The 23695-nt window shown below is 42.9% G+C and overlaps 1 protein-coding gene across 1 annotated transcript in view; it reads right to left on the reverse strand.

The window, feature by feature from the left end:
* Positions 1-23298, reverse strand: part of SLC28A3 (solute carrier family 28 member 3) — a 63241-nt gene extending 39943 nt beyond the window's left edge. The window contains exon 1 of the mRNA XM_003941126.3: positions 23123-23298. Coding sequence (XP_003941175.1) covers positions 23123-23182 — 60 coding nt within the window. The 5' untranslated portion in view covers positions 23183-23298. The remainder of the gene's footprint in view (positions 1-23122) is intronic.
* Between the last annotated feature and the right edge of the window lie 397 nt (positions 23299-23695).

Genomic DNA, 23695 nt, shown 5'->3' on the forward strand with positions numbered 1-23695 from the left:
ATTAGTTAAAAATAAAATCAAGCATGAGTTGGTGGAGTAACAGGACACAGGTCACTGAGGGGCTAGTCCATAGGGTCCTTACTGAGCAGGTCACATTCTCCCCAGCTCCAACTCCCTCATTCATACAACACAGTCTGGATTTGGAGTTCTTGGGGATCCTTCCGGAATCCTGACATTTTCTAATTCTATTCCGAGATTCAGCAATGTTGATTCCTCCTGCCACCTGGTGGCAGGATCTGAAAATTACTGGTGGAACACAGGGATGGAGACTACCTTGGAAAGTTGAGTGAAAGGGGTGTGTGTGTGTGTGTGTTTGTGTGTGTGTGTGTGTGTGTGTTGAGGGATAGAGTGGGCACTCCTTTAATGGCAACAAGAGCACCTGTGGTTTAGTTTTTCACTGTGTAATGGTCTTATTTTGCCCCCAGAAGAGTATACACCTTGGCCTTTTAGTATTCTCTGGAAGAACAATGTCTCTTATTTGAGGATTTCCAACAGAATTAATGGGGTTATTGTGGATATTGATTGGTACCTGGAAAATGACCATTAAAACGACTGTTTTTCTTATTCTTTTCAAATTAGAGTCATGGGGCTGGGATATGGGGCTCCAGATCATGTCTTAGCCCATTTTTTTTTTACATTTATTTAGCAACTCACATCACTAAATATCTTTGCACACTTAACACACTACCACCATGACTACGTTCTCATGGTAAAATCTATCCCTCTAGTGAAAGCGTACAAAAGGTGAGGGAATTGCATTGTATTTCTAGGCCATTTACAGCTTACCATGTTTAGTTCCTCTAGTTAGCTTTAGTTGTTAGGTGTGCCAAAAGATGAGGGTCCTGGATTGAGCCCCCTTTGAAAGAACAGCCCAGTAACCAGGAGTACATTGTGCTGGGGTTTGTTACCCACTGTCTCTTTGATCTTGCACTTTCTATGTGGCTATTACAGGGAGGCACAGATGGACACAAGCATTTTTATTTTCTTCCTTTCATTCGCTTTCTAAACTATATGATAATTTCTAGAACACTGGAAATTTCTAAAATTACTCCCCTTTCTATTTGTGGTATCCCTTATCAAAGAACGTTAGCTGATACATGGTCACCTAGGTAAAAGGCTACATTTCCAAGCTTGCCTTGTAACTAGGTTCTGGCAACAAAATGAAAGTAGAAAGGATGCCCTATTGAGGGCAGCTCGGGGAATGCTCCACCAGGGACGGCTGGCAGGTGCACTTGGTCCTTTTTGTTTTTCCTCTGTCTTGCTGCCCAGTGTGAGGATGGTTCCAACTGGACCATGGATACAAGGCCCACATCGTCGTGATGTCAGAGTGCTGAGTTGGGAGGAACTTGGGTCCCTGGGAGCCTTCAGCAGCAGGCTCGCCCTGGCTCTGTACCACCCACCTCACCTTTATTGGGATGAAACTAACTTCTTTGTTACTTTTGGTTTTTGCTTTTATTTTGCACCAAATGATACAGTATTTAGTAGATAGGAGACACTGTTCAAAACTTTTTACTACATTTTGTAGTTGATCAACCAAAGAAGGCTGTGAGGTAGGTACCATGATCCACATTTTCACAGATGAGGAAACTGAGGCAAAGATAAGCAAATCACTTAACGTGGGTTGTGTAGCCAGAAATGGCTGGGGTAGGATTTCAACCCAGACTGTCCCTCTCAAGACCATCTTGTGCTTATACAAGGGTGATTCTTTGGGCCTGGTGAAGATCAAAAGACATAGTCTGCCTAGAAATTAAATTCCTTTTGGAAATTAGAATTTACAAAGTCTGATTTGACCTCTAGTTACTAAAAGACAAAGGTAGAAATTATAGAAGCGTTGAAAGTTCCAGAGAGGCTTGCGGTCACTTGTAGCTATACCTAGGCTCTGTGGTCATTTCTCAAGCCAGAATAGTGGCCTGCCTGCCCTGTACGCTGGTTTTAAGTGGAATGTATCCTTTGAGTAACAAGAATGGGGACTCCTGCCTCTGCAGACACGTCTTCATGTCTGCTCTGACGTTCTTCAGCCTCCCACTGCACCGTGCTATAATCACACAGTTCTTGTGACTGGGGTTTTTCTGCTGCAGACGCGCCACTGCTGTGCCAGGAGAGCTTTTCTTCACTACAGAAGAAAAGCTGTTGTTCTGCCCTTACCGCTCTGACTGCATGAGTGGTCTTGCTGAGGGGCACAGCCTGGCTCCGAGGCCTGAGGCAACCGCTGAAATCCCAACTACCGAGGAGATGTTTATCCTGAGCTTTGCTGGGATGTAGATCATGTGGGTTTATGAAAGACGGAGATTTCCCAGAGGCCCAATGTGATGTTGACAAGGGGTCCCTGAGAGTCTCTCTGAAGATCTTCAAATGATTCTTGAGCCTGACACTTTACAGTGAGTCCTGTGAAGTACTTGATAATATACCTTGACCAGAAGGCTTTACACTTATTAGATCAGACTAAGATTGGTGATCAGAGTTGCTTATTTTATTCCTTTATCTATTTATCTTATCTAGCTGGTTAATTTCCACATCTCTGTACACCTTTAAAACAATTCTCCTGGAAGCACTTAATATGGTGCATTTTGAGAAGTAGGAATGCCTTAAACATTGCCATGGGTGTCTGGGTCTCAATACCAGGGACAAAAATGGGACTATAATGTCAATTGGACTTGGGGATGTGCAAATCTATAAATCTGTATCTTATCCACTGGACTCTAAGCTGAGAAGCCAGATCCTCTGTCCCCTGTTCTCTGCTGAATACCACGTGCATAACCCAGTGCCAGGCAGAGAGGTGCTTAATGAATGGAAAGATATTCCTAGAGGCTGTTGAGCTTTATAGCATCTCCACAGCTAAGTAGAGACCAGATAGTATGGGACTGCTTTCTCCAGGAAGCTTCCCTTGTGTTCAGATATTCTAAGCCTTAGGTACCCAAATGAAAGTATCAGAAATGCATCTACCAGTTTTGTGGTTTCTTTGTGAACTTCTTCAAGTGACCTAACCTTTCTGCATCAATTTCTTTGAACATGGAATGGAACTAGAATAGAGCAAGTGCCTCAAATGGTAACTTAAGATTCCAGAATTGAAATAGGTCACAGGAAGTGGGTTCAACATAAACCTTACGACCACTGTTTTTTGGAATACTGATAAATTGGCTATATGAATTGGGATTGCATTGTGATGAAAAACTTCAGTTCCACGGTCACATCTGGTTTCAAATCCGGGTTAAATTTTCTGAGGGCTCATACCTCATTCTATGGGAATGGAGGCAATACTTACTTACCAAAGTTGAATGGCTCCATCCAGTGGCACACATAGTAAGTGCTCACTGACTATTGCTAGTTTCATGGTTTAGTTTGCTTCTCGCTTGTTCTGGGGCATTTACAGTCATGTTGTTCTCTGCATTTGAAATTAGACTTGTCAAAATCAACATCTGGTGAATCTGATCTCTCAAAATTGTTTGGGATCAGCTCCCCAAACAACTCGATTTTTACTCTTACCATCTATCAGTCTCAATGTTTTAAGGCCCTTTCTTTAAATGTTATTCTTTCCTGAATGGATTTTGTGTAGGTACAATTGCATTTTCAAAGACTGTATTTTAGAAGTCTTTGATCTTTATCTATGAGTCTTGACTCACTTGGTTCATGCAACTTTCTGGCTCAAGTCTTGGGTGTGTGTAATCCTTAGTGTTAGTTAATGGGCACTAGCTAGACTACTTCCCAGAGATGTTCCTGTTTTACCTGCCTGCTTATGTGGGTTTAGAGGCCTGGTAAGGAGCAGCAGTACCTGTGGCAAGAGACCCACGTGGGCAGCCTGGAGCTCACTGTTACCTCCTAATGCTGAGGGATCTTAATGCAAGAGGTCAGGCCTCTGTATTTTCCTGTGAGTGGCTGTAACACTGGGAATGTCTGTGGCTTCAGAACACTGCTAACATTGTCCCTTTGGGAACTTTGTGAGCCAGGAGGCAGAGGAAACCCCTACGTATGGGAATGTCAGGAAAAGGGCAAAGAAAGAGAGTGCTGTAGCTGAAGGTGAAAACTTAAAGGAAGGTTTATAATAAGAGTTTTAAAAAAGTTTAAACATGCAAGTACTCCTAGAATATGGTTTCCATGAGCTTTCTTGAAGAAACTGCTAGAGGAAGAAGCCATACAAATGATAAATGGAGAAATTATGACAAAGAGGGTTAGTACATTTTGAATCTATTTGATAATAAAATCTAAGACAACTTCAGGGATTATGATTCTAGAACAAATTATAAACATTATAACTTCTGCCAATGTAGAAAAAATCATTAGAGGCCGGGAATGGTGGCTCATGCCTATAACCCCAGCACTTTGGGAGGCTGAGGTGGGCGGATCACTCGAGCTTGGGAGTTCGAGACCAGCCTGACTAACATGGAGAAACCCTGTCTCTACTAAAAATACGGGCATGGTGGTGTATGCCTGTAATTCCAGCTATTCAGGAGGCCGAGATAGGAGAATCACTTGGACCTGGGAGGCAGAGGTTGTGGGGAGCTAAGATTGTGCCATTGCACTCCAGCCTGGGCAACAAGAGCAAAGCTGTGTCTCAAAAGAAAAAAAATCATTAGAAGGCGAAGGAAAGGAAAAGGTAGCAGGTGAGATAAGCGGGCCAATTTCCTACTGCAGGTCATGCTGGGCCCTCTTCCCTATTGCAATAGTTTATTACTCACTGAAATCTGTCTTCACCACTTTAATGAGTGCTCAGCTTTATGACATTAACCATATCATGAATAAGACCAAAAGGTCTGAGTTACATTGTTCCAAATGCATTGAGGTATGTTTTTATTTCTTTCTTAAATACAGAGTTTCCAGAGCCAGGGGCTAGTTAAAAGTCATAATGGACCAGGTGCAGTGGCTCACACATGTAATCCCAGCACTTTGGGAGGCCGAGGCAGGCAGATAATTTGGGCTCAGGAGTTTGAGACCAACCTGGGCAACATGGTGAAACCTTGTATCTCTATTTTTTTAAACAAAAATACAAAATCACTTTTTTTAAAGGTCACAAATGCAGAATTGCCCACTCCAAGACACTGTTGCCCTTGCGGCTGCTGCGTTACCTTTCACTCTTCTTGTTGCTGTTGGTATTTGTGTTGGTCATTTGTGTTTGTTCATGTGTGACTAATGAAACTGGCTCTAGTTTCCCGTTACTGTTCCTTGCCTTTTTCTGACTTAGGTTGATTTCTCTGAGTAGAGAAAGACATTGCCATAAGAACTTCCTGTGCATTTGGGAGGGAGAACAGAGAAGTCTGAAGTCACCCACGGAGAAGCTGGTCCTGAGAGCAATGTGACCACACCTTCACCCCCAACTCTGCCAGCCACGGTACTGATACATAATATTACTTAACCCCTGCCCCCTTGATTGCTAAGATTTGTACCTTTATTAATTTTTTTGTTGTCCTGAAGCTAAGAATTCACAGATAAGCATCCTCTCTCTCCATCTTCTTGCTGTACTTTTACTTATGTTTACTCTTGAATTCATTCCGGTCTGGCTTGCACTTTTTTTTTTTTTCAGACAGATTCTTGCTAATTACCCGGGCTGGAGTGCAGAGGTGTGATCTTGGCTCACTGCAACCTCCACCTCCTGGGTTCAAGTGATTCTCCTGCCTCAGTCTCCTGAGCAGCTGGGATTACAGGCACATACCACCATGCCCAGCTCACTTAAAAATTTTTTTTTTTAGTAGAGAGGGGATTTCATCATGTTGACCAGGCTGGTCTGGAACCCTGGGCCTCAAATAATCCACCTGCCTCTGTCTCCCAAAATACTGGGATTACAGGCATGAGCCACTGCACCCGGCCGGGCCGACACATTACCACTCCATGGAAATCACCCTTGCCAAAGACAATGATGTCCACGTCCCTGAATTCAGTTTTCATCATGCATCACAGACTACTTCGTCTTTAAAATGCACTGTCCTTGACTTCTGTGATATCACACTTTACTAGTTGCCTCCTTCCACTTAAATGGTGCTTCCTCCCTTTCCTGTGCTGTATCAGCCTTTTACGCTTAACTCTGAATGTTACATGTGCTTCCTTGGGGCTCTGTCCAACAAATATTTATTGCACACCTACTATGGGATAGATAGCACTCTGGGTTCAAGGGATTGCATACATTGTCCTTATTCTCAGGGAATTTTGAAGAAAAGCTATCGGCTGGGAGCAGTGGCTCACACCTGTAGCCCTAGCATTTTAGAAGGCCAAGGTGGGCGGAACACTTGAGGTCAGAAGTTTGAGACCAGCTTGGCCAACAGGGTGAAACCGCCGTCTCTACTCAAAATACAAAAATTAGCCAGAAGTGCTGGTGCATGCCTGTAATCCCAGTTACTCAGGAGGCTGAGGCAGGAGAATGGCTTGAAGCTGCAAAGCAGAGGTCGCAGTGAGCCAAGATCGCGCCACTGCACTCGAGCCTGAGCGACAGAGCAAGATTCCATCTCAAAAATAAAAAAAATCTTTCAACCATGAATCATACAATTGATTACTTAATTTTAGTTGTGATATAGACTACTAAAAAGTTTAAGACGCTACTTCTAGGAGTTAATTGGAACAAAGTCCACTGTGCTTAAAGTTCTAAAGATGTGACCTGTTTAGTCACGGTGAACTGGAAACCCTCTCACCAGCACACCTTCCAAGAGATGAGAAAGAAGATAAACAAGGATATAATCTCTTTGAACCTATCAATTGAAACCAAGGTTGTTCTTACTCTCACTTGCTTCTTTGATTTGTTTTTAACAGACAAACTCCTAGTCTGTCTGAAGGGATCAACATTCAGACTGCTAGGTGATTATGGATGGTTTTTTGTTTATAAAAATGCTTTCACCATGGGCATACTAGACCAACAGTGGCAAGTCTTTTTTTTTTCAGGGTTCCTGATCCTCAAAGTTTGTGAGATTAAGAAACATTATACACTACGTATTATTTACATCATGGAAAAACATATGAAGAGTATAACAACACCTGTCTGTGAAGCAATTTGGTCAGAGTGGTTATGAAATGATGACTTCTAAATTCAAGAACGGGAAATATGGCTTCAGCTCTTTATTAAATTCTATTGTTGGAATAAGATAGAATAAGGAGGAAAAGAGAGGAAGAGACAGAAGTAGTTTCAAGAGACATTGATGACGTTCAAGAGACATTAATGACGTTATTAATGATATCTTTAGTAATGATACCTTCATTAATAATACCTTCATCTTGGAACATCTTGAAAAGCCCCTAAGCTAATTCAAAATCATGTTTTGCTTCTGCAGCCACTGGTTTATGCAGCAAGTATCACAACTTGGGATCTTCCTGCATGTTCAATGAAATGAAACTCAAGTCTACATCAGAAAAAAAGTTACTTTTTGGTGATTTCTAAAATCACCTTGACCAACAAGCTCTTCTTTCCAAAGAGTGCTAAGTAAATAAAAGTAAATTATTCAAATTAGAAACTTAGAGAATGAGACCCAGCGTAGTGGCTGATGCCTATAATCCCAGCACTTTGGGAGGAGAAGGAGGGAGGATCATTTGAGCTTAGGAGTTCCAGATCAGTGTGGTCAACATAGAGAAACCTTGTTTTTACTAAAAATACAAAAATTAGCACAGAGTGGTGGTACACGCCTGTAATCCCAGCTACTTGGGAGGCATGAGAATCACTTGAGCCCAGAAGGTAGAGGTTGCAGTGAGCCAAGATTGTCCACTGCACTCCAGCTTTGGCAACAGAGCAAGACTCTGTCTCTAAAGAAAAGAAAGGAGAGAAAAAAAAAAGAAAGAATTTAGAGTATATAAAACATTTAAGAAATGCATTTGCCTAAATAGGAAATAGATCAGCATGACCCAAGATGTTAGAAAAATAACTTTAGAAAGTTTTTTGATGAGACAAGACATGGAGCGCCAAGCCCTCCTGGGCTGGCAGGGACCTAAGGGGTTTGAGGTTATCTATCTATCTATCTATATGTATATTTATTTTCAGTATTTTATTTTATATTACAAAAATTTTGCATATTCATGGGGTACATAGTTTGATATGTACAATGTATAGTGATCAGATAAGGGTAATTAGTATGTCCACCGTCTCAAACATTTCTTTCTTTCTTTCTTTTATTATGCTTTAAGCCCTGGGTCACATGTGCAGATCGTGCAGGCTTGTTACATAGGTATACATGTGCCATGGTGGTGGATTGCTGCATCCATTGCCCCCTTATCTACATTAGGTATTTCTCCCAATGCTATCCCTCCCCAATCTCCCCACCGCCTTCTATACCTCCCCTAGCCCCTTGCTGACACAATGACAATGCAGAGTGGCACACCTGCAACTTCCATAGGTCTCACATCAATGGATTTCCCTATTTGCTATAGGAAGAGGCAGATTTGACTTCTAGGTTTCAAGATTTGGTTTGGCCTGTACCAGCATCCCCAACTAAATGGTTGATTAATGGCTGATATGTGAGCATTTGCTAGGCACCAATACATTACCTTAATTTCCCGGCAATTATATGATGTGGAGTATTAGTATGCCTCTTTTTAGACGAGTGAACAGGTACAGAGAAATAGATGAGCTGCCTAAATGGTAGGCCTAGAAAATCCAGGCAGACTGACTGAAGCCTCAACTCTTCACCTGAATAAGCTGTGTTTTGTTCTTTCATGATTCAGTATATGATTTTTAACCTCCCTCATCTATCACCCTCCCTTGACCTTCCCCACTGACATCCCCCCGCTCCTCCAAAGCTGGCTTTTTTCAGAAGCTCATCACTTTCCTCCCTCTCCCATGTCCTCCTTCATGAGAGGCCATTGACCTCTAGCCAGGGTCTAGGCCATGTACAGTACAGTCAGTACTAGAAGCATTACAGGCTACCTCTCCTATGTCCTCCTGTGTTTTCTCAATCCTTCCTCCCCTACTTCTTTCTTCCTCTTCTGTGACGTAAAGACCTCATGCTTTGCAGGGGAACAAGGAAGTGATGATGTGGGCCAACAGGAAGCCTAACATTTGCTGGCTCCTAGGCGTGTCACTGTGGATACCTCTGTCTTCCAATCCCCTCCTTGCTGGACCCAGCACACCATGTAAATAGACCTGTGCTCCCCGCTTGTTTTATCTGTGTGGGTTGGATCCTGGATTAAGCAATTTTTCTTTTAAACCTCCCTGGCTGCACAAGTTAGGCCAGTACTCTCTAACAAACTTCCTCCTTGCAAATGTTTCTGAACTAATGGAGTCTGGTAGATGAGAAAATCAGGACTCTGTAAATTGAATTAGAAAAATAAAAAAGTTTTTGCTGGGTACAGTGACTCATATCTGTAATCCCAGCATTTTGGGAGGCCAAGGTGGGTGGATCACTTGAGTTAAGGAATTCAAGAATAGCCTGGGTAACATGGGTGAGACCCTGTCTCTACTAAAAATACAAAAATTAGCCAGGCATGGTGGCATGCACCTGTAGTCCCAGCTACCCAGGAGGCTGAAGTGGAAGGATTGCTTGAGTTCCAGAGGCGGAGGTTGCAAAGAGTCAAATCACACCACTGCACTCCACCTCCAGCCTAGGTGACACAGCGAGACCCTCTCTCTCAAAAAAAAAAAAAAAAAAAAAAAAAAAAAAAAAAAAAAATCTTAAAAGCTAGTGAAACTCTAAGTGATGCAATTGAAAGGCAGGGATACTGACAGAGAAATAGGACCTATCAGTGAACAACTGCACAACTTCATAGGTTGTGCTGTTTGGAAGCTTTGGTATTCTCTCAAAGTTGAGCAGGTCAGGAGAATAAGGCAACTGGATCATTAAGTAAGCGGATTTGCCCATCCTGGTGCCTGTTGGACTGTGGCTAACCCTCTCCCATGGTGTGAAGCACATTGCCTCACATTAATGTCTTCCTTTAGGGTCATGCTTTAAGGAGGAATTTTTATCATTACTTTAGTTCCAATCCCTTATGAGGTTGTTGGCTAGCTTATTCTGGAATGTTCCTGAGTCTACAGAATTTACAAATTTAGTTTTAAGTTTAACTTATCATTGGTTTTGGATTTGAGGATCCAGGATTTCGTAATCAATGAGGATCCCTGCAGTAAATCAGGAGGACTGGTGTCTATTCCTGCCCACCTTTCTTTACTGCTTTTTCTATCTCCAGCTCATGCCTCTCTCACCTTTTATTATTTTTTTTAATGGAGTCCTAACTTGGAATCCTACCTTTCTGTTCTGGGCCTTGATTTCTCCATATAATGTAATACAAAAAACAAACAAACAAAAAATAGTGTTTGGCATGGTAGCCTGGGATATATATCTACCTAGTATTTTCCTTCCATCTAGCACAGAGCAGCTGCTCAATATTCTTTGTTGAATGAATGAGTGAAATAACAAAAGCACATAAAATAAATGCTCATTTGGAATGTTTAGAAAATGGAGTGACTCCCTGATCCTCAAAGTAGGTGAGGTCATCTTTTGCCATGAATGAGACTTTTCACAGACTGTGCTGTGCTAGTTCGCCATTGTTTGATTAATTTTAACAGAACTAGCTTTCTGCTTCCAGCTCCTAGCATAATGCCTGGCACAAGGTCAGAGCTCAATAAATTTTTTTTGCATCAGTAAATGCCATACTTTATGTCAAAGAGTTTTGGCCCTCAAACAAAATAAAAACAAAAACAAAGTTTTGAACCAGGATATTGGAAGGAAGCCTGAGAGTTCTTCAGGTGCATTTCCCCGCTTCCTGATGCAATCATTCCCAGTAATTATCCCCTTCATTACTCAATACCGACCGTACCCGCCTTACTTAGCCAGGTGACTCACGGCATTTTCCTAAGAATCTCTGTCTCCATTTTACTTACTTATTTTTTTTTTTTTCTTTTGAGACGGGAGTTTCCCTCTTGTTACCCAGGCTGGAGTGCAATGGCGCGATCTCGGCTCACCGCAACCTCCGCCTCCTGGGTTCAGGCAATTCTCCTGCCTCAACTTCCTGAGTAGCTGGGATTACAGGCGTGCGCCACCATACCCAGCTAATGTTTTGTATTTTTAGTAGAGACGGGGTTTCACCATGTTGACCAAGATGGTCTCGATCTCTTGACCTCGTGATTCACCCGCCTCGGCCTCCCAAAGTGCTGGGATTACAGGCTTGAGCCACCGCGCCCGGCCCATTTTACTTTTAAACAGCACAAGACATACTTACCATTTTGTTTTATTTTTTAAAATGTCCTTTTAAGGGAAAAAGAAGAAAACTAAGCAAGCCAAAGCCGCCTAAGTGGCTTCTTATAAGGTTAAATACCTAGTCCTTGTGTGGGGTAGAAGTAGCAGCTATCAAATCATTCCTCTGAGGGAAATCATGTTGCATGTTTGCCAGCCTGTATCTGCAATCATGAGAGAGTTCCAAACTTCTGTGGAATAATAGAGATTTGGAGTTCATGCTTAATCATTTCTATTCTAGATAAAATTCCAGATACCCTCACATTTGAATTTTTTTAAAAAAAATTTGACAAATAACAGCTCAGCAAACATGCATGGCCCAGCTTCTCCATTCAACATCAACAGTGTCTGAATGGGGTGGTTCAGCAGGGACCACCACCATCTTTTTTTTTAAGTAATTAACTGTGGAGCAGAGGTCATTACCAACAGTGAAAAAACATAACACTGGAGCTTATTGTTATCAAAGTTATCAAAAGAAAAAAACCAAAACCAAAAACGAAACCTAGAGCTTGGGAACCAGTCTTGGTTTTATCCTAACTGAAGTAAGAGTGTTCTTCTGAAACTCCCCTGTAGCCTATCCTCCGAAGGCTGGGATATGCTTACAGGACACCTTGCCTTGTGAGCCAATTAAAGCCTGTGACTTCATGGCTGGATCAGGGATTTTCCAGTCATTCCTGACATGACATCCTTGTGGCAATCTGTCTAGGGCTACAGATGGATAAAAAGCCAGGTCTTACTCTATTCAATCAAAATATAACACCTCAGGCCGGGTGTGGTGGCTCACGCCTGTAATCCCAGACCTTTAAGAGGCCGAGGTGGGCAGATCACTTGAGGTCAGGAGTTTGAGACCAGCCTGGCCAACATGGTGAAACCCCATCTCTACTAAAAATACAAAAAAAAAAAAATATATATATATATATATATATATATATATATATTAGCTGGGCATGGTGGTGCATGCCTGTAATCCCAGCTACTCGGGAGGCTGAGGTAGGAGAATTGCTTAAACCCAGGAAGTGGAGGTTGTAGTGAGCCGAGATGTGCCACTGCACACGGTAAGACATGGTGACAGCCTGGGTGACACGGTAAGACACCATCTCAAAAAACAAAAACAAAAAATCCCGAGAAAACATAGCACCCCAGAAGAAGAGAAGAAGCCTCTTAAAATCAGGAGGGCAAAAATAAAATGAGATAAGATAAAATAAAATCAGGAGGGCATCTCTCTTGGGACACTTATGGTAGAAATAATAGAATTCAATCTCTTTCTCCTTTCCTTTTTCTGTAACCATTAGATGCCTCAATTCTTTACCCAGTTTTGGTAAAAGGCAGTAGTCATGGCTGTGATCTTGACAACCTCAGCCCTTATCCTACTCCTGACTAATCATCCACTACATCCTAGCCTAGAAATGTGGCTAGTACCATTACTACTGCTATTACAGAAATAAATTTAAAGTTGTTAATTTAATTTTTGGCAAAAATCTGGTGGTCAGGTCCTTAAAGAGGAAGGATAACCAGATTTGTGTATATTTGTGAATTCCAAAGCCAAAAACACATAGCTTATGCGAGTGATCCAAAGAATAACCACCAGCCACAAGTGGTTACTGAGTACTTGAAATGGGACTAGTATGACCAAGAACCTGAATTTAGTTTTAACTAATTTGAACATAAATTTAAAACTGAACTCTAGATCCATGTATTGAAAACAATTAAGAATGTTTGGAACAACTTGGTTAAGAACCTACTTTTTACAACTGTACATTTTATGAAATCTAAATACAGATCAAGTATTTCTGATAAAAATGTAGCATTAGAGTTGATATGTTCTATATGTGTAAAATAGAGACTGGATATTCACAGACTTGGTATGAAACAAATTTAAATTATTTCATTAATTTCAGTATATGAGGTTCAATAAAATATAGTTAAAATATAGTGAAGAGTTAACCTACTTTATTTTGCATTTTTAATGGGCTTGCAGACAAAATTTAAATTACCTATATGGCTTGTGCTATGTATTAGACAGTTCTGCTCTAGTCCTCAGCAAAAATCTGTCTTTATCTACATTATTAATTATTTCCTATTTTCTTTCCAATGTCTCAACCACTGATGAGCAAGTGTCTCCTCAATTATAAGGGAACCACTTCGGGAATGTTTGAATGAGGAAAAACTAAATCCCTATATCCTCTCTCTCTGAGATGCCATGGAAGTGACTTGGTTTATAGTTCTCTACACTGTTTCTCCCTAAAAATAAGTCTAGGTGTAAATGTAAATTTGAGGAAAGAGTAGAGAATATATCGTTGTTTTTTAACGTCCTTCCCAAAAGCAAATTATTGTCATGTGGTGTGTGTGTATGTGTGTGTGTGTGTGTGTGTGTGTGTGTGTGTGTGTGTGTGTTTTAATTGAATCTAGGTAGCTCCAGCCAAGTGTCTCTTGAGTAATGTGAAAGAGTACTCAATAACTTGAGTGTGGTTTGTGTTGACTGCCCAGTCTAGTGGGTTAAGAAGAACCAATACTCTTCCGCCCTATAGAACGTAGTTACTTCCCACGTCAGAACTTTTGTGTTCAAACTACCTGCTTGAGAAGTCTATGCCCATGCTCAGGCAGGTCTGGATCCCTCATGGCACTTACATTTACATGATCTCCCAGATTTTGACCTCCATTTAACAAACTCTCCAAACCTGCTTGGCTGGCTTACTCATGGAGTAACTCAGGCTTTCCCGTGTGTTCGTGCAGCGTGAACTCCATTTCCCCAGCCTAGTCCTCTCCCAAGACTTTCGTAAGTAGGTTCCACCCAACTGACTTCAGAGGAAGCGTGGGCTCTGTGCCTCTGAGAGCACCTGTGGCAAGATCGGTTGCTTATTCACAGGGAGGAGGAAACTTGAGTTGGGATTCCAAGACATACCCTTTAGTAAATGTGTTCAGAAACATGACTGCATTTTCCTCTTAGAAATCCTAAACTGTATTTGACCTCTCTTGCTGCCAACTCCCATCTCTCCCTCTTTGTATTATTCTCCATCTCCTCTGAGTTTGGAAAAATCTTTCAGTTGCCCTGTTCCAAAAAGCCTCTCCCAAATATGGACACCGGCAAAATATTTGTGGAGTCGGGAAAAGATTTGTTTTTTTTTTAAAGCAATGTTGATCAGTGAGTGGTGTTAAAAGTAAATTTTTAAAAATGCCAAAATAAGTGGATGTTCATTTGGAAAGCAAACTTGACTCCTACCCTACACTATACATAAAACTCAATTTCAGGGGGAATAGAGATCCTCAGTGTGAAAAGAGGAACAAACTTTTAGAAAATATCTTCATGATTTTACAGGTTGGGAAAGATATTTTAGACAGGGTACAGGAAAAAGAAACAATGTTTCCTAAATGAGACCACAACATAATTAAGTTTTGTTTCTCAAAATATTCCATTAGAGTGGAAGATGCCTTCACAGTGGTAGAAGACATTTACAAATCATAACTGAGAAAGGGCTTGTCAATTGAGGAAAATGATGAGAGAAGTCTCAATCATTTTAGCATTTATTTGCCAAAGTTAAGGACATGGCTGGGAGACAGGTCTATGCCTTTCTCCAAAGATGGTTTTGAGGGCTCCTAATTTAAAGGGGAAAGGGTGGGATATTGAGAAGCACACAGTTTTCACATAAACAAAGAGGGAAAAGGAAAAAACGTGGGGAATCTGCATTTTACTTAAGATAACACAGACAAAATGGGATAGGGGAACAATCAGATATACATTGTGTCTGGGGTTATAGCACCTGTAAAAATAAGTTATCAATTTACATTGCATGGTGAATTTTAACAGCTCACCAGGAGTTTCCTTGTGGGCAAAACATCGGGGAAGTCTGTAACTTTTTGTCTTGTAGCCACCTTATTTAGGAACCAAAAGGGGTAGGCAGGTTTGCATGACCCAGTTCCCAGCTTAATGTTTCCCTTTGGCTAAATGAGTTTGTGGTCCCAAAATCTAATTTCCTTTCACAGGCTTGTAACCAGAACACTTAAAGAACTCTTTCAAATAAAAAAATCCAGTAGAGAAAATGGGCAAGAAAGTTGACCAGGTATTTAATACATTGGTGTCTAACAACCAATAATAGGAAAATTCTAATTAAACCTCAATGACATATTGCTACACATCCACCAGAATGGTTGACATTAAAAGGCCAGCTGAATAATGATGAGAAATGGGAATACTCACTCTGCTGATGGGAATGTAAATTGGTAAAATCACTCAGGAAACCAATGTGACACTATCAGTAAAGTTGAAAATATACGTTTATGCCAATGGCCTAGCAATTCCACTCCTAAGTACAACCCCATAGTAAATTTGTTACAGATATTCCTTCTGCATGTATAACAGTGTCCCTAGTTGCAATGTTTGTAGACACTCCAAAAACCCCAAACTTAGTAACAAAAATGTCCCCTAGCAGCAAAATGTATCAGTTGTGGAATATTTTACATGACAGAATACCTGCATCAATGAAACTGGATGAGCTGCAGTTACATGCAACACCATGTGAATCTTAGAGAGCTGATGGCCAGGTGCAGTGGCTCACACCTGTAATCCCAACACTTTGGGAGGCCAACCCAGGTGGATCACCTGAGGTCAGGAGTGTGAGACCAGCCTGGCCAACATGGTGAAACCCCCTCTCTACTAAAAATAGAAGCCTGCCTTGGTGGCTCATGCCTGTAATCCTAGCTACTCAGGAGGCTGAGGCAGGAGAATCACTTGAACCCAGAAAGCCTAAGTTGCAGTGAGCTAAGATCATGCCACTGCATTCCAGGCTGGGCAACAGAGCAAGACCCCATCTCAAAAAAAAAAAAAAAAAGTTTTAATATAAGCAAAGAATGCATTTTGTGTGTTTATGTTATATAAAGTTCAAAACCAGGCAAAAGTACTGCTTGGGGATTCATCATTAGAAGTTAAGGCATAAAGAAAAGCAAAGAAGTAACTGCCTCGCATTTGGGTCAGTGGTCACCCCTGCTTGGGTTTACCCCAGGGAAGGGAGGCAGCAATGATGAAATGTGTAGGGCTGGACCCTGAGGGATGGCAATGTCCTGTGTCTTCACCTGAGTGACAGTACACGCTGTAAGTTGTATGTTTGTTTTTACGTATTTTTCTGTATGCTGTATTTCATAATGAATTTTTTCTTTAGCATAAAAACACTTCTCGCAACTGCCTTTGCCTACCCCAGGCCTTTCCCTTCCCCGCCCCTCCCGAGCACCACCACTCCACCAGAAGAGCATTCATCCTGTACCTTTTCCCTATTCTAACTCACAACACAAACTTCTCCTCCTCCCCCAACCATAGCGTCACCAGTAACCTCCTAACTGGCAGGTCAAGTGAACCTGTGGCCTCATTCTATAGACTCCTTGTCCCATCGGAGTCTTTCCGTTGACTTGTGGTTCTACTTTCCCTTGACTTCTCCAGGCCTCCCCCTCCTGATTCTGCTGCTCTTTCTCTCCCTGTGGCCCTCTGCTTTATTCTCTGACATCTTTAACTTCCCTACTCCTTAGGCGCTGCTGTTTCCCAGGCTTCCCCCACCCTGGTCTTATCCACGCTCATCTCTATGCTCACAGCTCCCACATGTGTGTCCTCTTCCGAGCTCCAGCTGAACGTGTGCTGCAAGCTTCCTACTTCATTTCCCCCTTCATGGAGATGCTTGGAGTCCACTTACTTGCAACCAACAGGCCTCAAAGAGAACTCACTCTTTTATCCTCTAACTTTATTCCTAGATTTTTCTACCTAAATAAAGCCTTGCCCAGTCTGGGTGAAGTGGCTCATACCTGTAATCTCAGCACTTTGGGAAGCCCAGGAAGAGGTGAGAGGACCACTTGAGGCCAGCCTGGGCAAGATAGCAAGACCCTGTCTCTACAAATATAAAAAATTTAAAAAAACTTAGCCAGTCATGGTAGCGCATGCCTGCAGTCCCAGCTACTCAGAAGGCTGAGGTTGAAGCATTGCCTGACTCTGGAGTTCGAGGATGCAGTGAGGTATGATTGCACCACTGTACTTCAGCGTCCGGTGACAGAGTGAATCCCTCTATTTAAAACAATAGTGTTGGGAGCGGTGGCTTATGCCTGTAATCTCAGCACTTTGGAAGGCTGAGGCGGGTGAATCACGAGGTCAGGAATTTAAGACCAGCCTGGCCAATATGTTGAAACCCTGTTTCTACTAAAAATACAAAAATTAGGCCGGGCACGGTGGCTCAAGCCTGTAATCCCAGCACTTTGGGAGGCCGAAGCGGGTGGATCACGAGGTCAAGAGATCGAGACCATCCTGGTCAACATGGTGAAACCCCGTCTCAACTAAAAATACAAAAAAAATTAGCTGGGCATCTTGGCGCGTGCCTGTAATCCCAGCTACTCAGGAGGCTGAGGCAGGAGAATTGCCTGAACCCAGGAGGCGGAGGTTGCGGTGAGCCGAGATCACACCATTGCACTCCAGCCTGGGTAACAAGAGCGAAACTCCGTCTCAAAAAAAAAAAAAAAAAAAAAAAAAAAAAAAAAAAAATTAGCTGGACATGGGGGCAGGGGCCTGTAGTCCCAGCTGCTCAGGAAGCTGAGGCAGGAGAGTCACTTAAATCTGGGAGGCAGAGAGCACGCCACTGTACTCCAGCCTGGGCGACACCGGGAGACTCTGTCTCGAAAAAAAAAAAACGAAAAACAAAAAAACAAAAAACAAAACAAAACACAACAACAGAAAAAGCAGTATAAAGGGAATCACTTCCAAGTTGACATCCCAAGCTGGAAATACCGACTCCACTCTCTCCTTAACCTGCTTAGCACCAAAAGCTACAAAACAATAGTAGCTTTTTGTCCATTATATATATACGACATTTACATATATATTTCCATATATAATATTAGCTTATTTAATTCTTTCAACAATCCCAAGATAGGTACCATTATTACACTATTTTACAGAGGAGAAAACAGAAATCTTCAGAGTCAGAGCAGCTTTTCTGGCCTCATCCTTACTCCTGAATTGCACTGTGGAGGGGCCACCTCATCAGTAACAGTATCTCCATCTCAGTGTCAGTATCCACTGCCTCTAGCCTGGTTTGGATTATGACAGTAACTTCCCAACTGATATCCTAGCCACGTGCAACTCTCTCTCCATTTCCAAGCACTTTCAACGGGGCCACCAAAGTAATCTTAAAAAAAAAAAAAAAAAAAAAATCAGCCTAGCACAGTGGCTCACACCTGTAATCCCACCACTTTGGGAGGCTAAAGCAGGCAGATCACTTGAGCTCAGGAGTTTGAGACCAGCCTGGACAACATGGTGGAACCCCATTTCTACAAAAAACACAAAAATTACGTCAGGCATGGTGGCCCACGCCTGTAATCCCAACACTTTGGGAGGCTGAGGCGGGCAGATCATTTGAGGTCAAGAGTTTTAGACCGGCCTAACCAACCTGATGAAACCCTGTCTCTACTAAAAATGCAAAAAATTAGCTGGGTATGGTGGTGCATGCCTGTAATCTCAGCTACTCATGAGGCTGAGACAGGAGAATTGCTTGAATCCAGGGGGTGGAAGTTGCAGTGAGCCGAGATTATGTCACTGCACTCCAACCTGGGTGACAGGGTAAGGCTTCATCTCTAAAAAACAAAACAAAACAAAAACTAGCCAAGTGTGGTGATGAATGCCTATAGTCCTAGCTACTTGGGAGGCTGAGGCGGGAGGATCGCTTGAGGCTGGGTGAGCTGAGATTGTACCACAGCACTCCAGCCTGGATGACAGAGTGAGACTCTGTCTCAAAAAAAAAAAAAAAAAAAAAAAAAAAATTACAATTTGACTGTGTAGATTCTGAGCGATTCCTTCTCGAATGCCTTAGCACGCACAGAGGCTACCTGACCTGATGCCAGCCTGCCCCCTTTTCCAACACCGTGCTTCCTTCTTCCATCCCAGGCTCATGTGCTTTTCTCCTGTAGGGCTCTGAGTCCGTGTACAGATAGTTCTCTCTGCTTGCAGGGCTCTGCCCACCCCAGCTCCTACTGTGACCTGACCATCCTCAAAGCCCTAATCAAATTCTCCCTCCTTTAGTGATGCTGTCAGACTCCTCAGTTGGCACAGCTCCAACTACATGTGATTTACAATGCACTTGGTGCTGGCTGGGTGTTGTGGCTCATGCCTATAATCCCAACACTTTGGAAGGCCAAGACAGGATGATTGCTTCAGGCCAGGAGGTTGAAACCAGCCCTGGTAAGACAGCAAGACAAAATATAAAAAATAATAAAAAATAAGAAAACAGTGCCTTTGGTGCAAACCTCCACCATTTTCCTTAACATCCATTATATTGTAATTACATGTTTATTTCTGCCTGTCCATCTCCTTGAGGGCAAGAAGAGCATATTATTCTTTCTAGAGTTGATATCCCTTCTTAGCAGTGGTTATATCTAGGGTGCAGTTGATGATTCTACTGAATAAATACATGCCTCCAGAAATTCTTGTTGAAAAGCAAGCTTTGGAAGAAATAACCCAGCCACTATTTTTAGGTGTGGGTGTTGTTGGTATGATACTCTGCTGGCTTTGAGATACCCTGCTCAGAACCTTGAGGCCTGGGGATGGTAGCCTGTGTGTTTGTGTATCTCTGTGTGTGTGTGTATGTGTGTGCATGTGTGTGTGTGTGTGTGTTCTGCCCTTTCAGAGAGTTATTTTTCCTGGACTGATGGAAACATCTTGCATAAAATTAAGAGCCAGTTTGTCTACTGTTTTAAGGTTTAAAAAATATTTTAAAATAAATAAATCATTAGATATTCCATATACAGTCAATACTTTAAATGCCAATCTAAACTTATTTCATAAATAGCAAATGCCTTGTTTACAACTACTGTTGAATGAAATCATTTCCATCCTTAGCCATATGAGAAATAAGTTACTTATTTGTATAAAACATTTAGAGGTATAATACAATGAGATTTGAAGAAAAACCTCAAACATTCATTTCTATTGTTGGGTACAAAATGACTCATTTATGAAGTATGCTTTAGCTGTGAAATCCCTCCTTGGACGTGAGATCATTTCTTTCTTACAACCCCTATCACTGACTTTGCACTCCTGTTTAACCTTTCCCACTGGAGTCACAGCTCCATGAAAACAGCAATCAGTGCTCACTTCTTTGAGGAGCAGTCCAGATGAGAGCCTGTCCAGGTTACACATAGACATGTGTAACCACTGCACCTGCACCAGGTCCTACAGGCACAGGCCTTTTAGGAATCTACATCAGCTCTTCAAGCTGTGAAAGTGGTTCTACTTAGTAAAATTAGTACTTTGGTCTACTAAGGGCACTCTTAACATTTGAAGAGGAAAAATGAACTTCTAGAACAATTCACTGACTAGGACAAGGTGAATAAGTATCTTAATGTCTGTGGAAGCTCTGGTGGCATGCTAATGCATATTTAATCATCCGAGTAAAGTAGCACATATTTTACAATCAATAATTTTTCTTAAAGAAGATAATGTAGCAGGAGAGCTGAATGTCAAACAAGGTTAGGCTCATACTTATTAACTTGGTAAGAGTCATAAAGCCTCTGATTCTCTCGAAAGACAAATCGTCTTCACTGTTTTGATTTTGAAATGCAGAAACTCAAATTTCAGTCAATCCAATGAGTAAAGATGACAGGAAATTTTACAGGACTAGGAGGAAGCTTTGTTTCCTTTTTCCTTCTTTTTATTGGGGCGGGTGTAGGGAAGTGTTTTCCCCACAAAACAGCAGTTTTGCTAGAAGAGGGTGAGGGATAGAAAGCTGGGCCGCCACCGTTGTGTGCCGTCTTCCCTGGGAGCAGCCAGCTGCCAGGACATGGGCCTTCTCCATTGCAGCTCTCTTTTCTTGCTGCCACACTCCCTCTGACTCTATCCCATTCCATCCCTTCCATTCTCCTGAATCAGAATGAGCCCCGTGCTTTATGCTTTCCCTCCTCATGTAGCCCTTATAGAAGAGATCAGGATGTGCCACCTCCAAATGCCATTTTGGCACAAGAATATCTTGAACTGGCCAGGCCTGGTTCATGCCTGTAATCCCAGCACTTTGGGAGGTCGAGGTGGGTGGATCACCTGAGGTTGGGAGTTCGAGACCAGCCTGACCAACATGGAGAAACCCTGTCTCTACTAAAAATACAAAATTATCTGGGCATGGTGGCATATGCCTGCAATCCCAGCTACTCAGGAGGCTGAGGCAGGAGAATCACTTGAACCCAGGAGGCAGAGGTTGTAGTGAGCTGAGATCACGCCATTGCACTCCAGCCTGGGCAACAAGAGCGAAACTCCTTTGAACTGAAAGCTGTGGAAAAGAAAGCAGACAGAGAAAGAAAAAGCGCTCTCTGCCCACCCCATCCCCCATCTTCCTGAAAGCAGCACATGTATTGATATTTCCTTTGCACAGGTGTCCCCTTCCCTTGTACAAGGAAGAGAACAACTCTTATCACCAGAGACAGAGATGCCACTGAGATGAGTCTGTATAAACAAACCTTGATAAAACAACCCTTATCTTCCATTAGTTCCACCTCCCCCACCCCCAGTTTATTACCCCTAAAAGCCTAACCCTCCTTTCCCTTGCCTAGTCACTTCACTATTTGCTGCCCTTTGTTATAATGGTATATAAGCTCTTAAGTCTGTTGGGTTTTTCCACTTCTTTTCTGTGAGGCTCTCATACATGTGAGATTTTATTTAATTTATTTTTTTGAGACTGAATCTCACTCTGTCTTCCAGGCTGGAGTGCAGTGGCGTGATCTTGGCTCACTGTAACCTCTGCCTCCTGGGTTCAAGTGAATCTCCTGCCTCAGCCTCCTGAGTACCTTGGTCTACAGGCATGCACCACCACGCCCGGCTAATTTTTGTATTTTTAGTAGAGATGAGGTTTCACTATGTTGGCCAGGCTGGTCTTGAGCTCCTGACCTCAAATGGCCAGCCCACCTCAGCCTTCCAAAGTACGGGGCCCAGCCACATATGAGATTTTAAATATGAGTAAAATGTGTGTGCCTTCTCTCCTGCTAACCTGTTTTATGTCGGTTTAATTCACAGGCCTCAGGGACTCAGCCTAAGAGGGTAGAGGAAGTTGTTTCCTCCCACACACTTGTGAACTATAGGTGGTAACCCCATGCCTACCCATGGAGATGGGCGTCCCTGTGAACATGGTACAGATGACCAAACTGGGGCTCAGGGAAGTTACAGGAACTCGTGAGTGCTAGAGTCTGGACTCCTGTCAAGGCCCTTTTACTTCCCTCTTTCCTTTCTTGGCCAACACCTCATAGTTTTGTTTTGCCCATCTAGCAGACCATAAAGCCCGAGGGATGGTTGACATGTCCTCATGCAGGCTTCCCATCTTCTCCAGAGCTCCCATGCTGAGTGTCAGCTCAGGAAAGGAGGCACACCTAAAAACAGCCCTGGAAATCCCCATTGCAGACACAGTCAGAATAGCCTGGTGTTTCTGACAGGTCTCCTTCTAGGGCTCTGCAGGCACGCAGCCCTGGGCTGAGCAGCAATAATCACCCAGTGAGTTTTGGTTGATGAAGTGAGACTGATTTGCATAATCCAGCTGCTCTAGGGCAGATACCTGGGTTATCAGACAGGGGCTCTAGGACTTGGCTTGAGTAAAAGGAACGTTGAGGAACTACCCCAGCCAGGATCTAAATTCCCCCATTCTTCCCTTCTCACCAGATCTTTGGAAAGGTGCCTGAAGATAAATAATGTACCCCTGCTGTGAGCCAGAAGCAGGGCGGGCTGGGGGCGGGGGGGGGGGAGGAAAGGGGGTTGAGGGAAGGCTGTCTTGTTTCTAAGTGACGTAGGGATCACAACAGGTCAGTTAAAAGAGGCTTTTCAGGTTTGTCAACCCAGAAGAGCCCAAGAAGAAACAATAATGGGCTTAAAGTGTGCCATTAAAAATCTTATCGTCCTGATAATCTCTCTGCTTAGGTAAGAAACTTGCCAGGGGGCTAAGGAAAGAGCAGCATTTCCACTGACTTGGTCTTAAACAGAAGAGGAAAGCTCTGCTTACCTGGAAGGCTGTGTTGCTGTAGCCCTCAGCTCTGGGGGCTGCCATGCTCCTCAGCTCCATGCTCTTTTTGTTGCTGGCTGGCTCTGGTCTGGAGGTCCTTTGTACCAGGAAAAAAACACCACTATCTGCTGATGTCAGAAGGCCACCTGCTGTTACAGGGACCCAGACAATGCTTGATTCAGTTTGGAAACTTCTGCAATAATTTCCTGAATGACTTGGGCTGAAACCTGGTTGGGTGGGGCAGGGAGGCGGGAGGGTTGGCCGGGTGGAGGCATCTAGTGCAGGCCCGCCCACCTTATTAATCTTTCCCTTTATTCCCATTTTTGGCATCCTATGTGCACTCCTGGGGAGAAAACTCTTGTGGTGCACAAAACAGAAAAGGATATTTTCTTTTTTCTTTCTTTTCTTTTTTTTTTGGAGATGGAGCCTCTCTCTGTTGCTCAGGCTGGAGTGCAATGATGATACAGTTTCGGTTCACTGCAACCTCTGCCTCCCAGGTTCAAGCGATTCTCCTGCCTCAGCCTCCCGAGTAGCTGGGATTACAGGTGAGTCCCACCACGCCTGGCTGGTTTT

This window comes from Saimiri boliviensis, chromosome 2 (genome assembly GCF_048565385.1).
Source record: "Saimiri boliviensis isolate mSaiBol1 chromosome 2, mSaiBol1.pri, whole genome shotgun sequence".
NCBI classification, from domain to species: Eukaryota; Metazoa; Chordata; class Mammalia; order Primates; family Cebidae; genus Saimiri; species Saimiri boliviensis.